This window comes from Hemicordylus capensis, chromosome 5, assembly GCF_027244095.1.
Source record: "Hemicordylus capensis ecotype Gifberg chromosome 5, rHemCap1.1.pri, whole genome shotgun sequence".
Taxonomy (NCBI): Eukaryota; Metazoa; Chordata; class Lepidosauria; order Squamata; family Cordylidae; genus Hemicordylus; species Hemicordylus capensis.
In genome coordinates, this window is record NC_069661.1 from 219,682,671 (window position 1) to 219,704,700 (window position 22,030).

The window sequence follows — 22,030 nt, forward strand, 5'->3', positions numbered from 1 at the left end:
ATCCAGTGTGACTACTTGCTATTAAAACTCCCAGATCATCTGCGCGTTCCCAGCCTGGACAACTTGTTACAGAAGGAGATGACTCTTCTGTGCTGCTGACCAGGTCTATAGCACTTGCCACTTTAAAGCCCCATGATGTAGAAAAGGCCATGATGCACCATCCAGAGACTTAGGAACATAGGAAGCTGCCATATACTGAGTCAGACCATTGGTCTATCTAGCTCAGTATTGTCTACACAGATTGGCAGCAAATTTTCCAAGGTTGCAGGCAAGAATCTCTCTCAGCCCTACCTTGGAGAAGCCAGAGAGGGAACTTGAAACCTTCTGCTCTTCCCAGAGTGGCTCCATCCCCTGAGAGGGAAAATCTTACAGTGCTCACATGTGGTCTCCCATTCAAATGCAACCAGGGCAGACCCTGCTTAGATAGGGGGACAAGTCATGCTTGCTACCACAAGACCGGATCTCCTTATATGGTCCTTATATGGCACAGCTGTGCCATGCAGGGGCTGAAGGAGAGAGCTAGCTTTAGTGACTTCTCCCGTTGGTAGGAACACCCATAAATCAGCATTGGAGAACCAGCTTGCTTGTGCTAATCCCAGAACTCATCTGCCCTAATGCTATAAGACTGTAGGACTATTCCCACAATCAGGCAAAATTGGGCTAGCGGAGCCTAGCCTGATTTTGCCTGATCGTGGGAGCCACTGGGCTCGCAGGCAAGCCTGGTGGCTGCCAGGCAGTTAACCTGCCTAAGTACCCCTGCCCTAATACTGGGTTTGCAGAGCGAGTGCTCCACAAACCTGGTTTTTTTAATCATGAGTAGCCGCGTCATGGCTCCACGCTGAGGCTACTCACAAGGAGACCCCCAGAGGGGAGGCAAAAAGCCACCTCCTGGCTCAGGGGGTCTCGCCAGCATGCCCTGCACACTCGTGCAGGGGGGCATGCTGGAGCTTCCGGGGCCGATCGGCCCCCGCTCCCTGCAGTCCCCGCTGGCTCCATCATGGAGCCAGCAATTGTGTGGGTGGCCGATCCGGCCGCCCAGGGCTCCTACCCTGCTTGTGCGTGGGGAGAGGGGCTTAGCCCGCTCTCCCCACTCACTCTCCAAAACCAGGTCTCACTGATCGTGAGACCCGGCTCTGTGTTTTCTATAAATTCCTGGGTCTGAATGGTGACAATGGAAATGGTCTGAATGAGGCCTGGCTGCAAAAATGATACTTGAGTCGCTTTCAGTGGTGTGAAGTGATAATTCATTCTGAGAAAGCTTTTACTGTGAAATCTTCCACTGAGAATTTAAATGTCAACACTGCTGGTTTATATATCTGCATGCACTCAAAAAGGAGATCGAACAAATATCTGCACCATCTACTGAGGGGTGCTAAGGTCACATTCAAGAGAGAATTAGAATCAGAGAAAAGTTATAGGGGTCTTGCAGGCTGTCAACCCCCTACTCAAGAACTGCTGGAAGTGCACATGCTTGCTGTTGGATTCATCTTGCTTGTCTCTTTTCTTCATTAGTGTTTCACTCTGCAGTCATGAAGCCTAGTCCATCAGTACTGCTCTACACTCTGTCCCTCTTGATGGCATCAGGAACCAAACAAGGTAAGATGGATTGTCCTACATAGTCCAGTGTGATCGTGCAAATTTGTAGTTTTGAGTATTTGTGGTTTGGGGTATTTTGAATAGAAGGTTGTGATAAGCTTCTGAGGAACTCTGCTTATTCACCAGGGGTTCCTTAATGAATCCCTGATAACCTTCTGAGGAACTCTGGAAATTCTTAACCACAGTTTGAAAACTACAATTTACACAGACCAACATCCTCACTAATGCCATGTGCATGCAGTTTAAAAGGGCATGTGCACCATGCTAGCATCCCCACTACTGAGGTGCATGGGCTCACATGCATGCGCCTTTTCCATGATTCCCCCTTCCCCTGGCAACACTCCATGTGACCTATAAGTAGGTCCTTAAGGGCCATGTGGCCCTCAGGGACCTATTTCCATGTCACATGGAGCACTTGCAGGGGAAATCTGTTGGAAGAGCTGCAAAGGGTTTGGGCTGACATACTGCACAAACTTCCATCGGCATTTTTTAAAGAAGTGTTTGCACAATTGCACAAGAGTGTTCTTGTGCAGATGTGCTATATTACACAAATGCAGTTGGTGGCATTGGGGCTGAGACAGGGAGCCCTTTCTCACAATTGGTGAGATAGGTGACTGGGCACGCGAGGAAGCAGGCTGCTGAAACTTACCACCCCCACAAATGATTGTCCAGTCTGTGCTGGGCACATGGATCTCACTCCCACATGGGCACCAGCTGCCTCCAGCAGTGTGGAGATTTGGAGGCCAGGATGCACCGTCCCAGCCCCCAGAACCCATAATGCACTGCACAAGTGCGTGGTTCATTGTGAGGATCCCCCAGCACTGGCCAGCAGCCTGCTCCTGAGTCGGTGCTGTGCAGCACCAACACATGAGCACTTAGTCCAGGTTAAGGGCAACCTCATATCCTTAACCCTGACTAAGCCACCTCCCTAAGTGGGCTTGCCACCACAGTGCCACCAGGGGCCGCTTGCCTCCCGGGGTACACACACACACACACACACACACACACACACACACACACACACAGCCAAGAGAGTGCTTGGCTGCCTCAGCCCATTCTTGGCTGTGCATGCAAACAGCCTCAGGGCGTTTCAAAGTTTGTTTTCACCTTGGATGTTACTTAGGCTTACATACATCTACTTTTATCTTCGCTACCACCAATGAGATGATGAAGCCTCTGTAACTCTTATGGTTTTCTTTAGCCTGATAACATGGCTTTTCAGACATGAGGAGGGTTTAACAGAAATCAGCCAGGATGTTCTTCAGAACAAAACAAGTGTAATATTTATTTAAATTGATGTCTGGGATTTATATGTTTTCACAGGGCTGAGATCTTGCTTGGTTACGCAGATGATCAGTCGGGAAGCCCTGGGCATCCGAATCAGCCACCCACACGACTACTGGCTCCGTCATGGAGCCGGTGGGGGCTATGGGGATTGGGGGCCACCTGGCCCCCGGAAGTCCCAGGATCCCGCATGCAAGTGTGCGGTGCATTCTGGGGAGATCCCCCAAGGCCGGGAGCTGCTTGTAGCCTCCCAATCTGGGGTCTACTCATGTGTTGCTGCACATGATTAAAAAAACAAGGTTAACAGAGTGCTCGCTCCATTAACCTTGTTTAAAGGGAGGGGGAATTAGGCAGGCTAGCCACCGTGGAACCACCAGGCTTGCCCGCAAGCCCAGTGATTCCAACAATCACTAGAAAGTGGGCTAGGCTCCCTTAACCCACTTTCTAGTGATCGTAGGAATGGGTTCAAAGTAATCTTATATAGATTTAACTAAGAGTTTATTCAGAAACAACTCCATTTTCTCCTCCTCCTTTCTCTCCCTTTTCTTTGCTGACTCCACCCCCCCCCCACACACACACTCTACAGGAACCCCACTGGGACAAACTAGAACCCCACAACAAAACATAAAAGATACTGGGGCTATTCTCATGATTATCAAAAATCAGGCTAGGAGAGCCTAGCCCAATTTTTGTTAATCGTAAGAACCTCCGGCTCGCAAGCAGTTCTTGAGCGGCTAACCCGCTCTAGTAGCCCGCCCCTTAGCCTGGGTTTGCGGAGTGAGCGCTCCACAAACCCAAGCTATCTGCTCGTGAGTTGCCATGGCGCGGCTCCATGCCGCGGCTACTCATGAGTAGACAACCAACCGGGAGGCAAAAAGCCACCTCCCGGCTCTGGGGGTCTCCCCAGTATGTCATGTGTGCTTGCGCAGGGCATACTGGGGCTTCTGGGGGCCACGCAGCCCCTGAGCTCCCCAGCCCCCGCCAGCTCTGTCTCAGAGCTGGCAATGGTGTGGGCGGCCGATCCGGCTGCCCAGGGCTCCCTCTCCCACTCAGCACCCCAAACCGGGTCTCACGGATCGTGAGACCCGGTCCCCTGAATAGAGTACAACACAGATCCAGTCCTTCAACTAACTGAAGTTTAACTGTCTTTCTAACTGATTCTTATGACTGACTGCTCTCCAGGGTTCTAAGCCTATTTGCATAAAAGAAGTTCTGCACCATTTCATCACATCCCCCCCCCCATCCTTGCTTAGCACTATCATTCACATCTGGATGATGTATTTACGTAAAAGATGTGACTCTTGCTTAACTCTCTGCTGCTGTTACTGGATCTGAACCCAGATCTGGATTCTGGACAAAAATGTTAAAATAATAAGATTTTTTATTAACAACTAAATAATAATGGCACTGCCACCCCAAAGCTGAGTGCTTTTTGAGGAACCTGAGGTTGGGTTCCCATGATGGGAATTATGGTACAGCAACATCTACAAATACCTCTTGTCAAGTTTCATCTTACTTTGTTAGAAACAAGCTCAAAACAAGGAAAGGAAAGCTGGTGAATCCACATAAAGCACCTGACAAAGGATTCGCCAGACTGTATTCCAGGAGGAATTTAGTAAGGAATTCCCAGGCTAAGAAGAGGAAGGACAGATTATTATATACTCTGCTAAGTGTATATACATACATTTGGAAACAGTTGTTTGACAGCTGGGCAGGAGGGAGGTCATGTGTGGTTTGGGGGTTTTATTTTATAAAAGGTTATCAGATACATGCATTTATTTATTACTTGTAAGTAAGAAAATATTTAAAAAGTAGTTTACAAAAAAAATAATGTGACACAACAGTAATACTGTTGGCTGCATTAAAATATTTTAAATCAAAATGGCCTGTTCTGGTGTTATATTTTATATGCTGGTCTCAGGATGTAAAGGGTGATAAGGATACTGAAAGCCTTAACCCCTAGCACCAGTTGTATAGGGTCAATTGTAGAATTTACTGGTGAAGACTGCACTCAACACTGCTCCTCAGCATAAGCTGAGCTATCTTCACCAATAAATAGCACCTATAAGTATTGGAAAATGGGGTGGGGGGTGGCAGTCTGCAGTTGGTGAGGGAATCTATGACAGCGCTGCACACAGTTAATTAGACAAGGTTTATTTATTTATTTATTGTTAAATTTACATACCACCTTTCATTAAAACAGTCCCAAGGTGGTTTGCAGCAAAATTTAAAAACAAGATTGTAAAAAAGACACAATTAAAATAAGTTCAAAATATAAAACAAATCTGATTAAAAATTTAAAACACAAGCATAAAAGCTATACAAAGTACAAAGAGCAGCAGCAGAGACAATCATATAAAAGCCTGGGTAAGAAACCACGATTTAACATGCTTTCTAAAAGCTGTGATGGAGACTGAGGAGCGAATAATCACCGGGAGAGCATTCCAGAGTCTGGGGGCAGCAACAGAGGAGGCCCTGCCCATGTGCATGGCAACTGAGCCTCCTTCATTGTTGGCACCTGGAGCAGAGCCCCCTCAGATGACCTTGTCAAGCGGGCAGCAACCCTTGGGAGCAGGTGGTCCCTCAGGTATCCCGGGCCCAAACTGTTAAAAACTAAACTTGAAACATTACAAAGTGTTGGGACATTTAAGGTATCTAGATATTAAATGCTGCCTAAAATGGTCAGGTAAAAGATAATTTCCACAACTGTTGGTGGTTGATGTCCAGAGGGGAGACATTTCACAGTGCACCAGCCAGCATGCATACTTCATGTGATATGCAAATTAGCTACAGTACAATTTGCATAATATGCAAATTAGGCTGCCGGATTTGGGAAGCTTGACCATGGCAAGCCTAGCTGGGGTCACCCTCTAAGCTGGGCTTTTCAGCATGCAGCATCTCAAGCCTCAGTTTCTCTAGCTCCATCTATAACTGCTCTTTCTTCATCTAAAGTTTCTCATGCTCCACAACAAGAAACTGTAACCCCTTTAGTTTGGTTTTACTATTCAGATGTTCCTTCTTTAACAGTAACAACTTTTTTCCATCCTTGCATTGTTCCACCTCAGCCTGAAGTTTTTCTTCCTCCAGCTGTTTCTGTGTCTCTTTTGCTTTTATTTCTTCTTCTTTCAACACTAGCTCTCTCACTTTCAATTCCATCTGTGTGACCAACTCTTTTTGTCTCCATGCCAACTCTCTCTCGTTCTAAAGGCTCTGATTTTCACATTCCTTCAGTAATTCAACTTTACTCATGGGCCAGATTCTTTCTGCCATTTCTGTTTTCTTTAATTTTTAACTGCAAAAACCTTTTAATATCTTGGCTTTATTACTTCCAGCTCTCACTGTTTCTTTATCAAACAACGATTACTGCAGAACTTTTCTATATCTGGCTTTTACTTATCAGTTGCCAAGGATCCTTTTCCTCACAACTTAATCTTTTTTTTTTAGCTGAGTGATCTGCCTCCCCTTCAATATTCATACCCCACCACAAAAATCCACCACAAAATGCCACTGGGGCTGAGATTGGGGTGTTTTAATGTTTGTTCTCACCTTGGATATTATTATTATTATTACATTTATATCCCGCTCTTCCTCCAAGGAGCCCAGAGCAGTGTACTACATACTTAAGTTTCTCTTTCACAACAACCCTGTGAAGTAGGCTAGGCTGACAGCGAAGTGACTGGCCCAGAGTCACCCAGCTAGTATCATGGCTGAATGGGGATTTGAACTCAGGTCTCCCCAGTCCTAGTCCAGCACTCTAACCTCTACACCACGCTGACTCTCTTACTTAGGCTTACTTACTTACTCACGCTGGCTCTCTTACTTAGGCTTATATACATCTACTTTTATCTCCAGTGCCACCATTGATAACATGAAGCCTCTGTAAATCTTATGGTTTCAGTAGGGCTGAGATGTTGCCTGGTTACAAAGTTGTCATTCTGACTTCTGGCAGCACTTAGACACTTTACATACAGTACATAAATCTTTATAACCTTGAACCCAGTTCCTTCCCAAAACTGTATTTCACCCAGTCTTTGTTTCAGACCATATTATTCCTAATAACTCAGTCTTTTATTTTAGACTGTCTTATACTCTGAGTCCCAGAACATCTCCACCTTGAGACTGTCCCTAACCAGCCCAAGTCCCTCTCTCTACAGGATCCCCACTGGGGGCAAACTTCTAAAACAACAAAACATAAAAGATGCTGGAAATAATACAACACAGACCCGGTCTCCCAACTAACTGAACATAACTGTCTCTCTAACGGATTCTTATGATTGACAGCTCTCCCCGATTCTAACAATTTGCATAAAAGTAGTTCTGCACTATTTCATCCCACAGTTGCATGATGGACAGCCATTATTTCCAGCGGCCGTCCATCATGCAACTCTGTTCATGCAATATTGCACATTCGTGCATGAACACAATTGTGCAAACACGTCATTAAAATGCTGACAGCAGTTTGCACAGTATGTCAGCCATTGGCTACTTGATGCTGCTCACATTGGAATTTTGTCTCTTGGCACGACAGTACATATCTTACTCATATAGGTATATGCAGAATACTACTAGTTCTGAAAGAAGGTCCTGGTTCCCATATCACTCTAAACCCAATTACATTGTTCAATATTTGTCAAATGAGCCCTTGAGAAATGCATCAAGAGTAGCTTCCAGTAGGTCAAGATCATTGTTCCCTGTAACTAGGATTCCCAGAGGTTGTTGATTACAACACCCTTAGTCCCCAGCCAAAGACCACTGCAGCTGGGGATGCTGGAGGTTGTAGTCAACAATATCTGGGAATCCCTGTTACAGGGGATGCTGTGTAAGATAAAGCATTCTGGTTGGTAAAGAGCTGGCATCCTGACCACTGGTGCTCCATGAGATGCATTGAGATGCACTCTATGAGATGCACTGCTCCATGAGATGCACTGGTGCTGTGGGTGTGAACGAGTCACTTACCCTTATAGTCAGACCACTGGCACAGTATTGCCTACACTGACTGGCAGCGGCAATCCAAAATTCCAGGCAGGAGTCTCTACCAACCCTACCTAGAGATGCCAGGGATTGAACCTGGGATCTTTTGCACGCAAGCAGATGCTCTACCAGTGATCAGGAGGAGCAGCCGATATGGGTGGGGTGGGGGGCAGTAAACGAACCACAGGTATGGCCCATTCCTGCTCTTCTCTCCCCTCCCCAGTCACCTTGCTCTGTCTCATTTTGCCCACCACTGCTTTAACCCCAGCCAGGCGCATGGGTTGGTTATTTGCCCAGTTCCCCAACCTGTGGCTCATTTACCACACCTTGCCCCGCCCTTATGGTCCACTCCTGCCACTGAGTCACAGCCCCATCCCCTAAAGGGAATATCTTACAGCAGGCAGTGCTCACATGTAGTCACCCATCCAAATGCAAACCAGGTAATGTAAATCCTGCTTAGCAAAGGTTACACTTCATGCTTGCTGCCACAAGACCAGCTCTCCACCCCAGGGTAAGAATGGTTTGTGACGCCCTCCCATGATTAATCAATCCTAATCCGGCCCTGCCAGAACCAGGAGAGTTTCTGTTGTGCTGTAGCACAAGGCCCACATAAACACGGGGCCCTGAGTGATCGCACCCTTCCCCTTCAAATAGGCCTGATTCTGACTTCTCTGTACTTGAGTGAAGACCTTCTTATGTTTTCTTAATAGACCACTTTTCTCCCAGGATTTTTCACATAGACTGAATGAAATGCCTTGATTGTCACAGCTACTGTCATCTTTCTATTAACAGGATTCTCAACTCTGGTTTGCTTATATGACTCAATGAAGACGGTGGTTTGCACTTGGAGCCAAATGAGAAATGCCACAGATGCACAATGCCGACTCACAGGTTCTGTTCCAAGGTACGTAAGTGAAATGTTTTTAGGAACGGTAGAGAACAACCTTGTTGGTCTATCAAACCTGTTCTCCTGCCTGCCACCATTCTAGACCTACACAAGGCATTTGCAAACAATTGGCTACCCAGTGTCCTTTCTTTCAGAAAGCCTTTATTGTCAAGAGGACATATAGAATAATTGCCTCTGGTAGTGCTCAGAGTCCATTAGTATCTTCTAATTCATTTCCTGCCAAGCTAATCCATCTGTTTAGCCAGGAAATGGGAGAGAGTGAGGGAAAGGAGCAGAACAACCATTATCATTCACTCTTAGCTTTCATTGGCTAACATGATGAGGAAAAATACTCAAAGTAGTCCCATTGAAATTAAAGGAACAACTTAGGAATTGCCTAACTTGTCTTTTTAAATCCAATGGCTCTTCTTTGAGTAATTTTCCTCACTATGTCAGCCATCATGATTAGGGTCACCCCATGCTTAAATCTGCATGCCTTCTTACTCTTGGCAAATAACAGCTCCTGTCCTCTTCAGATTTGCCTGGACTGTAGTTTGGCTCATGCAAGACTGTTTATATGAGGACTGCAAAAGCAAGTGATTACTTGGATGTGAGAGCTGACTCACAGGCAGCCATCAGATTATGGCTTCCCGTGGCTCAGGATACCCAACTTGGTCACTTGTTTCAGTCTTCTAATCCTGGGAGGGCAGGAGAATTATTGTATATGGGTTCATTATAAAAGTAAACCTGGTACAGATCTCTTAAATAAATCGCACAGTTAAGAAATGTGCTGCTGTACATGAGGTGCTCACCTTAATGCACACAGATCTGTACATGCATGCTTTGTACATATTTGTACTTGTGTTGAAGATTACTTGTGAATAGACCTGCTTTATTCCAGTGGGGACTTTTTTGTTTAGAGCTTTATTTTTTAACTTGCTATTTACTGGCATGACATTTTTACGATTCTCTATTTGCTGCTGTTTATTTATTTTATTGCTGGGATTGTTTTAATCTTTTGTGTGTGTATATAGGTGTGTGTGTCGTTCATAAGCCATCTTCAGAGTGATTTATGATAGCAAGGGGTATCGATGTTGAAAAGTGGGACAAAATTGAATACATAAATAAAGTGTGAATTCAGCAAATACTTGTTTACAAACATGTATATTATGCAGCTACTCTTGTCAAGAAAAACTGGGATCAGCTGTGGCTTCCTATTATGTATGTGCAAAAAATTGGAAATAATCTCTAGTCACGCACAGAATACAAATGCAGCAAAAAAAAATCCTACTGAAGAGTTAAACAAAAAGTTTGGTGTTTAGAAAACACTAACAAATGTAAAATGACATATTAATAAAATATTAATATCGAGAATAGATCAATCCATATTATAAAACAGGTTTTAAAATATAAAGCAAACAACAATCTGTTAGATGCATAAAGTCTCTGTGTGTACATGCGCACGGACACACACACATACCAGCTGACATCCAGACAAAGTTACTTCATAGTACTATTCAGAAGTTACTCTAAAGAACTACTAATTTCAATACAACTACTCAGGCGTCGTTTAGTCTGGATGTCAGCCACTGTAGGAAGCCTGGTCTGTGACAATTTACATATATAAGATGTGGCAGTTTACAGCAGCAGGAATTGGTCATAGCAACGACATCATCCTAGCAATGCTAAGCTAATTAAGTTAGTAATTTGGAAACAGTCCTGATTCAAGCCAGAGAAAAGAGAGTCAAATACTGCTATACTTTCAAATTCAATTATCTCTCACTGGTGTCTCCCTTTTAAGCTCTTTTGCTGAAGTATTGCAACATTCAGGCTAGCAGCAGAGTGTCCTTGACATTAAAATTGTTCTCCCACTGGTTTCTGAATCCATTCCTGATGTCAGAGTTGTGTCCATTTCTTCTTTTGAGTAGAGACTAGCCTGTTTGTCCAATGTTTGGACTAGCCTGTTTGTCCAGCATAAGGCCACTGGTGGTAGGTGATAACATATATCACACTGTAGGATGACCAAGTGAATGAGCGTGATGGTTGATGTTAATAGATTCTATACTACTGTCGTTTGAGTGTATTATATGTATTTATTTATTTAACATATTTTTATACTGCCCAAAACTCACATCTCTGGACTTTTTAGAAGCTTTAATAGATGGGGAGGCTCTTATTTCACTAGGGAGCGCATTCCAAAGCCTTGGGGCAGCAACGGAGAAGGCCCGTCCCTGAGTAGCCACCAGACGAGCCGGTGGCAAATGCAGACAGACCTCTCCTGATGATCTCAGTGGGTGGTGGGGTTCATGACGAAGAAGACGTTCTCTTAAATACCCAGGGCCCAAGTTGTTTAGGGCTTTATAGGTTATGACCAATACCTTGTACTTTGCCCAGAAACATATTGGCAGCCAGTGTAGCTCCTTCAATACAGGAGTAATACGGTTTCTCCTAGATGACCCAGAGACCAACCTGGCTGCTGCATTCTGGACCAACTGTAGTTTCCAGACTACATACAAGGGCAGCCCCACATAGAGCATGTTGCAGTAATCCAGTCTGGAGGTTACCAGCAGATGTACCACTATTTGTCTCAGATGAACCGCCCTGAGACCTTGGGTTAGGGCGGTATAGAAATGTGTTAAATAAATAAATAAATAAATAAAAATATTTTGAGGTTGCCTATCTCAAGAAACGGACACAGCTGATGTATCAGCCGAAGCTGATAGAAGGCACCCTGGCCTTCTATATATTGTGGCAAACCTGAGTTTCTCCTTCATAATTACCTCCAGGTGGTGCACTTTCTGTGACCCTTCAAAAGCACTCCAAAGTACTTGTCAACTGCATGGTGCAGTCAACAGAAGCTGTGAGCTAATCTTTGATGATCAGGTGGGTAACCTAATTAGAAAATATTGGCTAATGAGAAAAGGCTATTCACTTTTAATTCTTCTCATCACTACATGACAATATCGCATAAATGGTGGAATTGCAATGGCAGCTGGATTATTCCCAGTCAGAAAGTAAAGGATTAGTCTTGCCTTTTGACCTGAAGCAAGGTGAGGGAAATTCAAATGCTATTGCATTCTCCGTGTACCAGCTTTCAGTCATGTATAGGCAGATAAGACACATACTTCTTCTCTCTCCATCCAGACAGACATGTAACTCAGCTAAGTTTCTCTTATTTTAAGATAAAATTCTTATAATTATGGATTATGATTCCGAGTGGTTTCTTCGGAACCCAGCTCCGCTAACAATAAGAGCAGCTCTGCTGGATCCGGCCAAGTTCCATCCAGTCCAGCATCCTGCCTCATGCAGAGGCCAGACAGGTCCATCTGAAAAGCCAGCAAGTAGGGGAAGGAAGGCAATCAGCCCTTCTCTTCGTGTTTCATCCCTAGCACCTGGTGTTCAGGAGCAGGCCACCTCTTATCCTGTTGAAGGCATCTGATGAAGTACTTTTTTCTGTGATAAACTGAATGGTCTTTAAGATGCTACCAGGCTGTTTGTCTTTTTTGCTTGCTTGCTGCTTGTTTGCTTGCTTGTTGTTAGTCTTTTGATGCAACAGGCTGATGGAGTTCCTTGTCATGAGCATTGCTGGTATAAAGATTAAAATGCCTTCCGTAAAAGGAGAGGATAATTCAGTTTGAAAACAGGAAGCTGCTACGTAGTGAGTCAGGCTACTGGTCAGTCTAGTCCAGCATTGCCTAATAGGACTGGCAGTGGCTCTCCAAGCTGGTGCCTACTACCTGAGACCCTTCTAACTGGAGAATCGAACATAAGAGCCTTACTGGATCAGGCCCAAGGCCCATCTAATATGGCATTCTGTTTCCCACAATGGCCCACCAGATGTCTCTGGGAAGCCCACAAGCAGAAGATGAAGGCATACCCCACTCCTGCCATTGCTCCCTTGGAACTGGTATCGAGAGGCATCCTGTCTCTGAACCTGGAAGTAGCCTATAGCCATCAGGACTAGACGCCATTTAACCAAGGACCTTCTGCATCCAAAGCATGAGCTCTACCTCTGAGCTATAGCCTTGCCATTTGATCTCTACACAGCTAACAACAACAACAATTTATATACCGCTTTTCAACAAAAGTTTCCAAAGCGGTTTACATAGAGAAATGATAAATAAATAAGATGGATCCTTGTCCCCAAAGGGCTCGCAATCTAAAAAGAAACATAAGATAGACACCTAACTTGTTTGGCATGTAGAGAACCAGTTGCATATCTTGTTCCAGGCAGAACCGGGCTCTCCGCCAAGGCAGGGATCCAGGAGGGTCCCTGGCACTGCCGGCCATAACTTAGAGGTCATATGCCGGCCATAACTTAGAGGAAGGTCCCAGGTTCACTTCCTGGCATCCCAAAATAGAGCTGGGAATAGATCCTTGTCTGAAACCCTTGAGAGCCACTGCCAGTCAGCTTAACAATACTGTAACACAAGGGTGTACCTAAGTTGGAGTGGGCCACTAGCCCCGTACACTGCCCCTGACCCCCATACTCTTTTTCACTTCCCCCATGTCTTTGCTGCAGAAGAACTGTAAGGACATGGTGAGAAACACAACACTATTTGCATGCCCTTTCTCTTGCACCTATGCAAAGAGTATTACACTCTTCACACCCATGAGAGCGAACAGCAAGCTGTCACTCAGCTAGTCAGCCCCCCTCCCTCAGTGGCCCAGGGACATTTTGTTTGCCCCAGCTTATTCAATCAGGGCTACAACCTGCTGTAATGGGCCCTAGGTTCTCAACAGTTAAGGAGATCTAACAAGTAGGGTAACTTCAGCAGAATTTATGGGCAAAGGTGAGAAGCAGGTTTAAAGTAAAGAAATAAAAGTGGCTCGCATGCAGTGCAGGGTTCAGCGGGCGGTAGTGCACCAGCCGCACTCCTGCATCGGTTTATAACACAATGTGGATGAGGTTGCATAAGAGTGCTCTTGCATAATAGCCAAAAAACTGGATGGCCACTGGAAACATTGGTCATACCGCTGTGCAACTGTGCACAATTTCTCAGCATTCTTGTGCAGCGGTGTTGATGTTTTTCTGACCCCATGCAGCAGCACGGGCAGTGCACTGCCACCAGCCTAATGCTGCACTGCATCTGGGTCACTGGTCACAAAGCTACAGTTTAAACAAAGGAAATGGTGTCAGTTACACAAATACTCTTTCCTATACAATACTTGGTTTCCCCCACCATTGGAGATGAACCCTTTCCACAGTCCCACAAAACTCCCGCACAAGTTCAGTCAGGCCTGACTTTTAAAGCTGATCTCCGCTGCTCAGTATCTGTCACAATACTGAGCTAGGTGGACCAAGGATGTGACTCAGGATAAGGCAGCTTCATATGTTCTGAGAAGTGACATCATCACCCCCTTCATATTAGTTTGGTTTATTCCCTTATCCCTGGCTGGGAGAAATGAGAAAGCAGGAATATCCTCTGAACATCAAAGTCATACAACTTCTTACAGGCACAACCTACACAACTTTGACACAAAGTAATTTAACAGTTTTATAGTACAATTCTATAGCACAATCTGATTCTCTGAAGTAAGTCCACTGAACTAATGGGGCTATTCCCAAACATAAGAACATCCCTGCTGGATCAGGCCTAAGGCCTATCTAGTTCTGCATCCTGTTTCACACAGGGCCCACCAGATGCCTCTGGAACCCACGGACAAGAGATGAAGGCATGCCCTTTCTATTGCTGTTGCTCCCCTACAACTGGTATTCAGAGGCATCCTACCTCCAGCCTGGAGGCAGCCTATTGCCATCAAGACTAGTAGCCACTGATAGACCTGTCCTATGAATCCATCTGAGCTCCTTCTGAAATCATCCAAGCTGGTGGCCATCACCACATCCTGGGGCAGAGAATTCCATAGATTAAGAACATGTGTGCATGGATTGCATTCTTAGAATGTGTAGAGATGTACCACCACCACTATGCCCCCAAATAAACCCAGGAGTACAACCAGTGCAGAGGCTTACCAAAATTCTTTCTCCTCAGAGGTCACGCATTGCATCTTTATATGAGTTCCTGCTTGGAATATGTCATAATTAAGTGTAAGTGTGGAGCAACCCTTCTATTTAAATTTGGAAAAATTGTATACCAGTACTATCAACACATTGGCCTACATAGTCTAGTGAGAGATGCTGTGCTTTCCCATTAGTGTTTCCAATACCAATAATCATATAATTGATCCTGATCAATTTGTCTTCAGAAATATAGCTTGACGGCTTCAGACTATATTAACCTGGTTGTGTTTTGCCGTACTGGAAAGAATGGGGAAGATGTTCAAATGGAGACACAGAAGTTCATTCCCTTCCAAAACAGTAAGTTGAACATGCCTTGGGTTTCAGGTCTTGATGCTATGCATTGTGTGCTAACTTGCTGTCAAGCTGTCATCATAGCAGATTTTATGCTGCTATGTACATGTATATACTGTTATTGATTGTGATTATTAGGGTTCTGCAGTCCTGTCAGTCCATGTTGGACACAATATGTTGTTGGGCATTAATGGAAGAATTTCCGCAATGACAGAGGGACCCCCAACAGCTGGAACTCTAAGTAAAATCCCTCCTGTTGTGGCAGAATTCTGTCGCACTTCCAATATACCTATTAGACCCAAACACACAAAAGAGAAGCCGCTTCTTACCTTACCTATTAGAAATCAAGAGGTCATCTTAAATTCAAAGTCCTGTACTTTTCAAGTAAATGCAAGTATAACCTGTATTTAATCTCTACGGTTGTCTTAAATTCAGAACCGTCTTCGATTCAGTGATTAGGCGAAATACGATAGGTCTAAAACTGTTGCAACAGTGTCAGCAATAAGTACTATGAAGCGTGCATGGTGAAAAAACCTTTGAGATAATAAATAAATGCTTTTTTAATTTATACTGTTTAATTAACCCCACTGCAAGTTGCCATCTCCACATGGCACCTACAAAAAGGTGCAGATTACTCAGCTTCAGTGCCACCAAAGCCCAAGCCTATTAAACAGATGACTCTTAGTTCTATCATATTTCCAGCAGCATGCTTGATTTGTATTGTTGTATTAGAGTTCAGTATTAGAGCTTTCTGTAATTTCTATTTCATCTGACTAACAAAAGATCCTCCAAGACTGCCTCCTTCATATTGTATCCTTGTGAGGACAGTGGGTCAATTAAGATGATGCTTTCAACATGTGATTAGATTCCTCTTGATTGATTGATTGAGTGCCGTGAAGTCACTGTTGACTCTTAGCAACCACATAGATAGATTCTCTCCAGGATGATCTGTCTTCAACTTGGCCTTTAAGGTCTCTCAGTGCTGCATTCATTGCTGTGGTAATCAAGTCCATCCACTTTGCTGCTAGCTGTCCTCTTCTTCTCTTTCCTTCAACTTTCCCCAGCATTAAGGACTTTTCAAGGGAGCTGGGTTTTTGCATAATGTGTCCGAAGTATGATAGTTTGAGCCTGGTCATTTGTGCCTCTATATGTGTACAAATGATCATCCAACCTGAAAAACATACATTCTCAACCCAGGATTTAAGTTCTGGACATAATGTAGGATTTTGAATGTGCGTTAGTCACTATCATGTGATTAACTGATCATCTGGATTGCTAAGTGGTGTGTTCCCCCTGACCCCAACCATTGAGTTCAAACTGTAAAAACTACAGAGCCCAGGATAGGATCATTCCTATCAGATTCATTTCCGGATTCGATCTGATTTTTAACTAATTTTAAAATCCGTTTTTAAGCTGTTTTGTAAGTACTGTATTTTGTATTTTCTTTTCTTGTTTTTTGTCTGTTATGATCTAATGTGTTATTTGTTTTTATTGTACATCTTAATCCTCTGTTGTGAGCTGCCCAGAGAACAATTTCTTATGGGGCAGCTAACAAATAATTTTTTTATTGTTGTCATCATCATCACCATCATCATCATTCAACAGGCATTTCATCATTCAACAGGCATTGGTCTGTTCCCCTGAATTTGTTTTCCAAGTGAGTGAGCATAAAAAACCACGGAGACACTAATCGTGCATTTAAAAGTGCCATGTGAACTGGTCCAATATGAATTTTTTACTCAAAAAGGGGAAGCAGGAAGCCCGAGAGCCAGCCCAGAAATAGACCACACTCTCCAATGAGTCTTCTCCCCACAGACCATGCTCCCCATTGCCTGGACTGAAGTGTCCCTCAGGCTTCCTGGTTCTTGGAGGGCCTGCTCACTCACTTCTCAGATTGATTCTCGGGGCCTGGACTAGGCTAGTAGGCTGCTGCACTGTGCACTCTGTTCTGCCTGCTGGGTCCCTGAAGGCCTAGCCACCACAAATGGGTTAACACCCACCACATACAGAGGCTGGCTGAGCATCCCAGAGTCAGGGAGGGACTCTACAGTGCACAGCAAGTGTGTCCCCCCCTCCCCTTCCTTCCTCCAATAGGTGCAAATTCTTAGATTTGTCACCTCCTCTCCTGCCCCCATCAGTTTGTATTCACACCTACTCATTTGAATGGGCTAAACTTTGATCCTTATCTCTGCTTTTCTTGTCTTTCGGTAACCTTGTTACTTCCTGTTTTCCTTCCTTTTCTAATTCACAGATTAATCCCTATCTCTCCAAACATGTTCCTACACCATTTGACATTTGCATGCATGGTTCTGTACGCCTAAAGACCATTTAGTTTGGGTGGGGATGATGGGGGTTGTAACCCAACAATTTCTGGGGACCCAAGCTTGGGAACCCCGATTCTAATTTACTTGTGGAAAAGAGGTTTGTCATTAATACTGGTCCTCTCTGAACAGGATCTTTGCAGGTATCATTGAACTTATATACTAAGATCAACTCATTCCTGATTTACACTTCCTGGGTCTTATAACAAACTTTTTTTAAAAAGTTATGGAGATGTTTCAAGTGTGGAATCCACCACTGGGACATCAGATAAATTGCTGCTCTTACTGTATAATCTGTTATGGTCTCTACCGAACAAGATGAGGCTGAGGACCCCTGTGAGGTCATTCACACAATCAAAAACTGTGCTCTGCACAGGTTTGGGAACTGTGCATACTCCCAATTTCTGGTTGTGTGGAAGCAAGGTAGGAGGAAAAGCTGGGTAGAAGTGATTGTGTGGAAGCAAGGTTTCTCCTACCTTGCTTCCACACAACCAAAAACTGCGAGCACGCACAGTTCCCAAACCCAGGTAGAGCACAGTTTTTGATTGTGTGAATGACCTCTGTGTTAAGATGTGTCTAGGCCTGCCATAAATGATGTTCCCCACTGCTTTTTATTTCAAGCATCCATTCCCTTCTCTTGGATCTTTTTATTGCATGACACATCAAGTCTTATGGTGCAGATACTGTTGCTGCCTGATATTTCATGGTGCAAGAGATAATCATAGTTTAGGAATGAATCAAAGATCAAACGGTTATCTAGTTCAATTCTCTGCTATGGGGCAGTACAATTGACCCAATCGCCTCAGACACCAGGGACGGCCCAAATATTGCAGCACCTGAGACGAAGTACAAAATGCTGCCTTGCCCCAAGCTACCCTAGATCCTACCCCACTAGTATTCCCAGTCTCTCCCTGGAACTCAGCACCGGAAACATACAATCAAGACCAGTCACTAGCTGCACAGGATACATGGATAAGGAAAAAGACTGAGGGGACAGCAGAAGCCCCACTACAATATCCCTCCATGCAAGCCTGATGATGGGCTGAATATTCAACTGGAATCTGCTACCACAAAGTTTTCCAATTAAACTTTTCTGGCAGGTTTACTCCCTCCTCCCAAATAAAGTCATGAAGTAGAGATGATTATTATTTTTAATTAACCTGGATGGCTATGGGTACAGAACACACATCTCTTAGGATAGGCTGCATTAGACTAGGTGTGAGATCAACCATGTTTCCCATCTCATTGTTTCATACCAGCATGGTGTACTGGTTAGAGAGTGTTGGACCAGGACTGGGGAGACCAAAGTTCAAATTTCCATTCAGCCATGAAACTCACTGGGTGACTTCTGGGCCAGTCACTTATCTCTTAGCCTAACCTACCTCTCAGGGTTGTTGTGAGGATAAACATAATCATGTGCTCTGGGCTTCTTGGATGAAAAGCAGAATATAAATATAGAATATAAATTTATAAAAGCAGAACATAAATATATCTTCTCTTACCACCATTTCTACTATGCCCACTTGATAGACAAGGTCATCAGAGGCCCCTCTGTTTCAGCTAATCACTTCCTTGTCTATCACTTGCAATAAATCCTATAAATAAAGTCCTATATAAGTCCTCCTATAAACCTTATAAATCCTATCAACCTGTTGTGACTGTGTCTCCAGCAGCAGCAACCACACAGCTGCCTCTCCCCCAACCCCAGAAGGTGACCATAAAGCAACAAATACAGTTGTTTCTGTTCCTAGCTGGATATGCTCCATTACCCTCAAAGATGTTCCTCTCACAGCTTCTCCAGCAGTGAAAGATGTAAGCTAGAAGGGAAGGCGGGATGGATAACCTTTTCCTGCCATCTCACTTGTGATCATGTTTACACACACACACACACACACACACACACACACACACACAAACACACACACACACCTCTAAGGAATGGAGCAAGGTAATGAAGGGTCTGTGAACTGAGGCTGCTTGGGCCCAGGAGGAAATACCTGGTGTTGTCATGGAAATGCTGAGGTTCACTGTTGCCACAAGACTGAACCAACTTCTTGTTGTTGTAGTTACTGGGGCTTCTTTTCTCTTTCTGTCTCCAGTCCAGCTTAAACCTCCTTTTGACATCAAACTGGAAAACACCAGCACGTCATCCTCCAATATAACCTGGAAGCTCTGGGAACACTCTCATTACATAAATATGCTGCTTAAATACGAAGTCCGGTACAAAAATGATCCTGGTAAGGTGAGTGTGAGGAGAATCCCTTATGTATAGCAAATAGCCTTGTTTAATTGCTTATACTTGTTTCAAAACATACTGTAAGTGCAAGATAAAACAGATCAGGTCATTTTGGGGAGGGAGGGAAGTTTTGATTTCTTTGCCAGGAGTCAGAAGCTAGGCCTGTGCAAATATGGATTTGGGAAATCGGATTTTATCATAAATTGCCAAAACCCGGGGGAAACCTGTAAAATCCAAATCCATTTTTTTTATTTTGCAAAATCAGATCAGTAAAATCAGACTCAATTCTGAAATATTGAAATTATTTTCAGAAATACTTTCCCTCCATAGAGCTGAATGGGAAAATGGGCGGGGGGGGGGGTGTCACCAAAAATCACTGATTCGTCCTAGAGCCTTGAAACCTGCCACACATATGGGGAAGGGAGTCAGGGGCCCCTGTTGTGAATTTGAAGAGAATTGGCCAATCCCCTGGTTGGAGTCTATGGATTCTGGCAATATTGGATCAGATTTTAAATCCGAATTCCAACTTAAATTCAGATTTTTCCCCATAGAGATGAATGGGAAAATTTAAAACATCACCAACAATCACCAATTTGTCCTAGAGCCTTGAAGCCTGCCACACATGTGGGAAAGGGGACCAGGGCCCCCTGTAATGAATTTGAAGAGAATTGGCCAAACCCCTGATTTTTTGTGAATTTTTGAAATGTTTGTTCAAAATGGCTAAGAATGGTGAAATTCAGCTTGTTTCAAGCCAGAACTTTACAAAAATTTCTGCAACTGGACCCTCCTGGGACCAACATTCCACCAGCATGTGGAGGAATCTCCCCTTTGCCTTCATTAGAAGGGGTATTAGAATGCCCCTTTTGCCCCCACCCCCTTTTATATTTCCAGAAAGGTTTTGTGAAATCTGGCACACCTGAAGTCCACACTGGAAGGACTCTGTATCTCCCCACCCCCCGCCAAAGCTTTAACACCCTTTGTGTTGGAGTGTACTCAAAGTTGGTCAGTGGAGCCTGGGCAGGTGGACAGTGGTGGTGGAGGTGGTGGCTGGAGCTTGGCTTCAGGCAGGCAGGTGGGCAGGCTAGCAGGGATTCAGAAGCGCTTTTGCTTGGCACTGTGCCACAGGTGGGTGGCATGGCACACTTTGTTGGAGTGCACTCACAGTTGGTCATCAGAGCCCAGGCAGGCGGACTAGCAGTGGTGGTAGTGGTGTTTGTGGCTGGAGCTTGGATTCAGGCAGGTGGGTGGGCTGGCAGAGACTCAGAAGCTCTTTGGCTTGGTGTCATGCTGCAGGCGGTCGGCATGGCACCCTTGTTGGAGCACACTCAGAGTTGTTCAGTGGAGCCCAGGTAAGTGGGAAGTGGTAGAGGTAGGCAGGAACAGACTTCAGGCCTCCCTACTGGCATGCAAGGCAGCCCAGAGACCAGGAAGGAGAGCGAAAAGAACTTTAGAAAATTAAACAGCAAGTTGTTAAGGTGGCCTGGCAAACAGGCAGGGTTCGACCAGGCAAGCACAAAGGGAAGCCAAGCAACTACAAAAGAAAGCAAAGTGAAGGCGGTGTTGGTGGGACTCCAACTCCGGAGCGCTGGCATGGCAGGAACAGACTTGAGGCCCCACTGCTGGAGCTTTTTCAGATGGCGATTTTACTGCGACTTTACTTTGGGATGGTGTGTGTGTGTTCACATATTAGCTAGATTTACCCCAAAGTCCATGCAATTTTTCAGAGAGCACTTCACACAATTCGGGTTTTTACCTCCATACTGGAACCAAGATCGAATTATGTCCAGGGTAAAAAAAAACAACAACACCTTTTTGTGCCAGAGTATCTGTTATGCCCCAAACTCACAAAAACCTGCTGTCTGAAAAGCCCACTGGCGTGTGAGGAGGCCCAGGAAGTGCCCAGAGACAAAAGCAAAAAGGACAAAAGGAGTTGTTAATACGGTGCAGCGAACAGGCAGAGTTCGACTGAGCAAAAGGAAAGGAAAAGTTGTGCCGTCTCGTCGGTGTCAACTGCTGGCAACCACAGAGCCATGTGGTTTTCTTGGCTGAATACGGGAGTGATTTACCATTGCCTTCTCCCACGCAGTATGATGATGCATTGCAGCACTTTCCTACATCGTTACTGCCCGGTATAGTAGTTCCCCATATTCTGAGAAACACACCAACGGGGATTCGAACCAACAACCTCCTGCTCTCTGGGCAGATTGCTTCCCTGCTGTGCCATTAAGTGGCACTCGACTGAGCAAACTTAAAGCAAAAAATTGAAGAAGCAACACAGACTGCAGGGTTTGCACAAGTGACCAGCAGGAGCTGGAATGAAAGCAAAATTTAGACAGTCAGTAAGCCCAGTACAAGTGTACTCAGGAGAACAGAACACTGGGGCTCTACTGAGCAAAATCAAACTTCAGGCAGGTTAAAAATAG

General features: G+C 44.7%; 1 protein-coding gene across 1 annotated transcript in view; it reads left to right on the forward strand.

The window, feature by feature from the left end:
• Nucleotides 1–1,520: 1,520 nt before the first annotated feature.
• Nucleotides 1,521–22,030, forward strand: part of IL2RB (interleukin 2 receptor subunit beta) — a 37,154-nt gene continuing 16,644 nt past the window's right edge. The window contains exons 1-5 of the mRNA XM_053256243.1: nucleotides 1,521–1,596; nucleotides 8,644–8,755; nucleotides 11,524–11,620; nucleotides 14,945–15,056; nucleotides 19,471–19,613. Of these exons, the coding sequence (XP_053112218.1) occupies nucleotides 1,530–1,596; nucleotides 8,644–8,755; nucleotides 11,524–11,620; nucleotides 14,945–15,056; nucleotides 19,471–19,613 (531 nt within the window). The 5' untranslated portion in view covers nucleotides 1,521–1,529. The remainder of the gene's footprint in view (nucleotides 1,597–8,643; nucleotides 8,756–11,523; nucleotides 11,621–14,944; nucleotides 15,057–19,470; nucleotides 19,614–22,030) is intronic.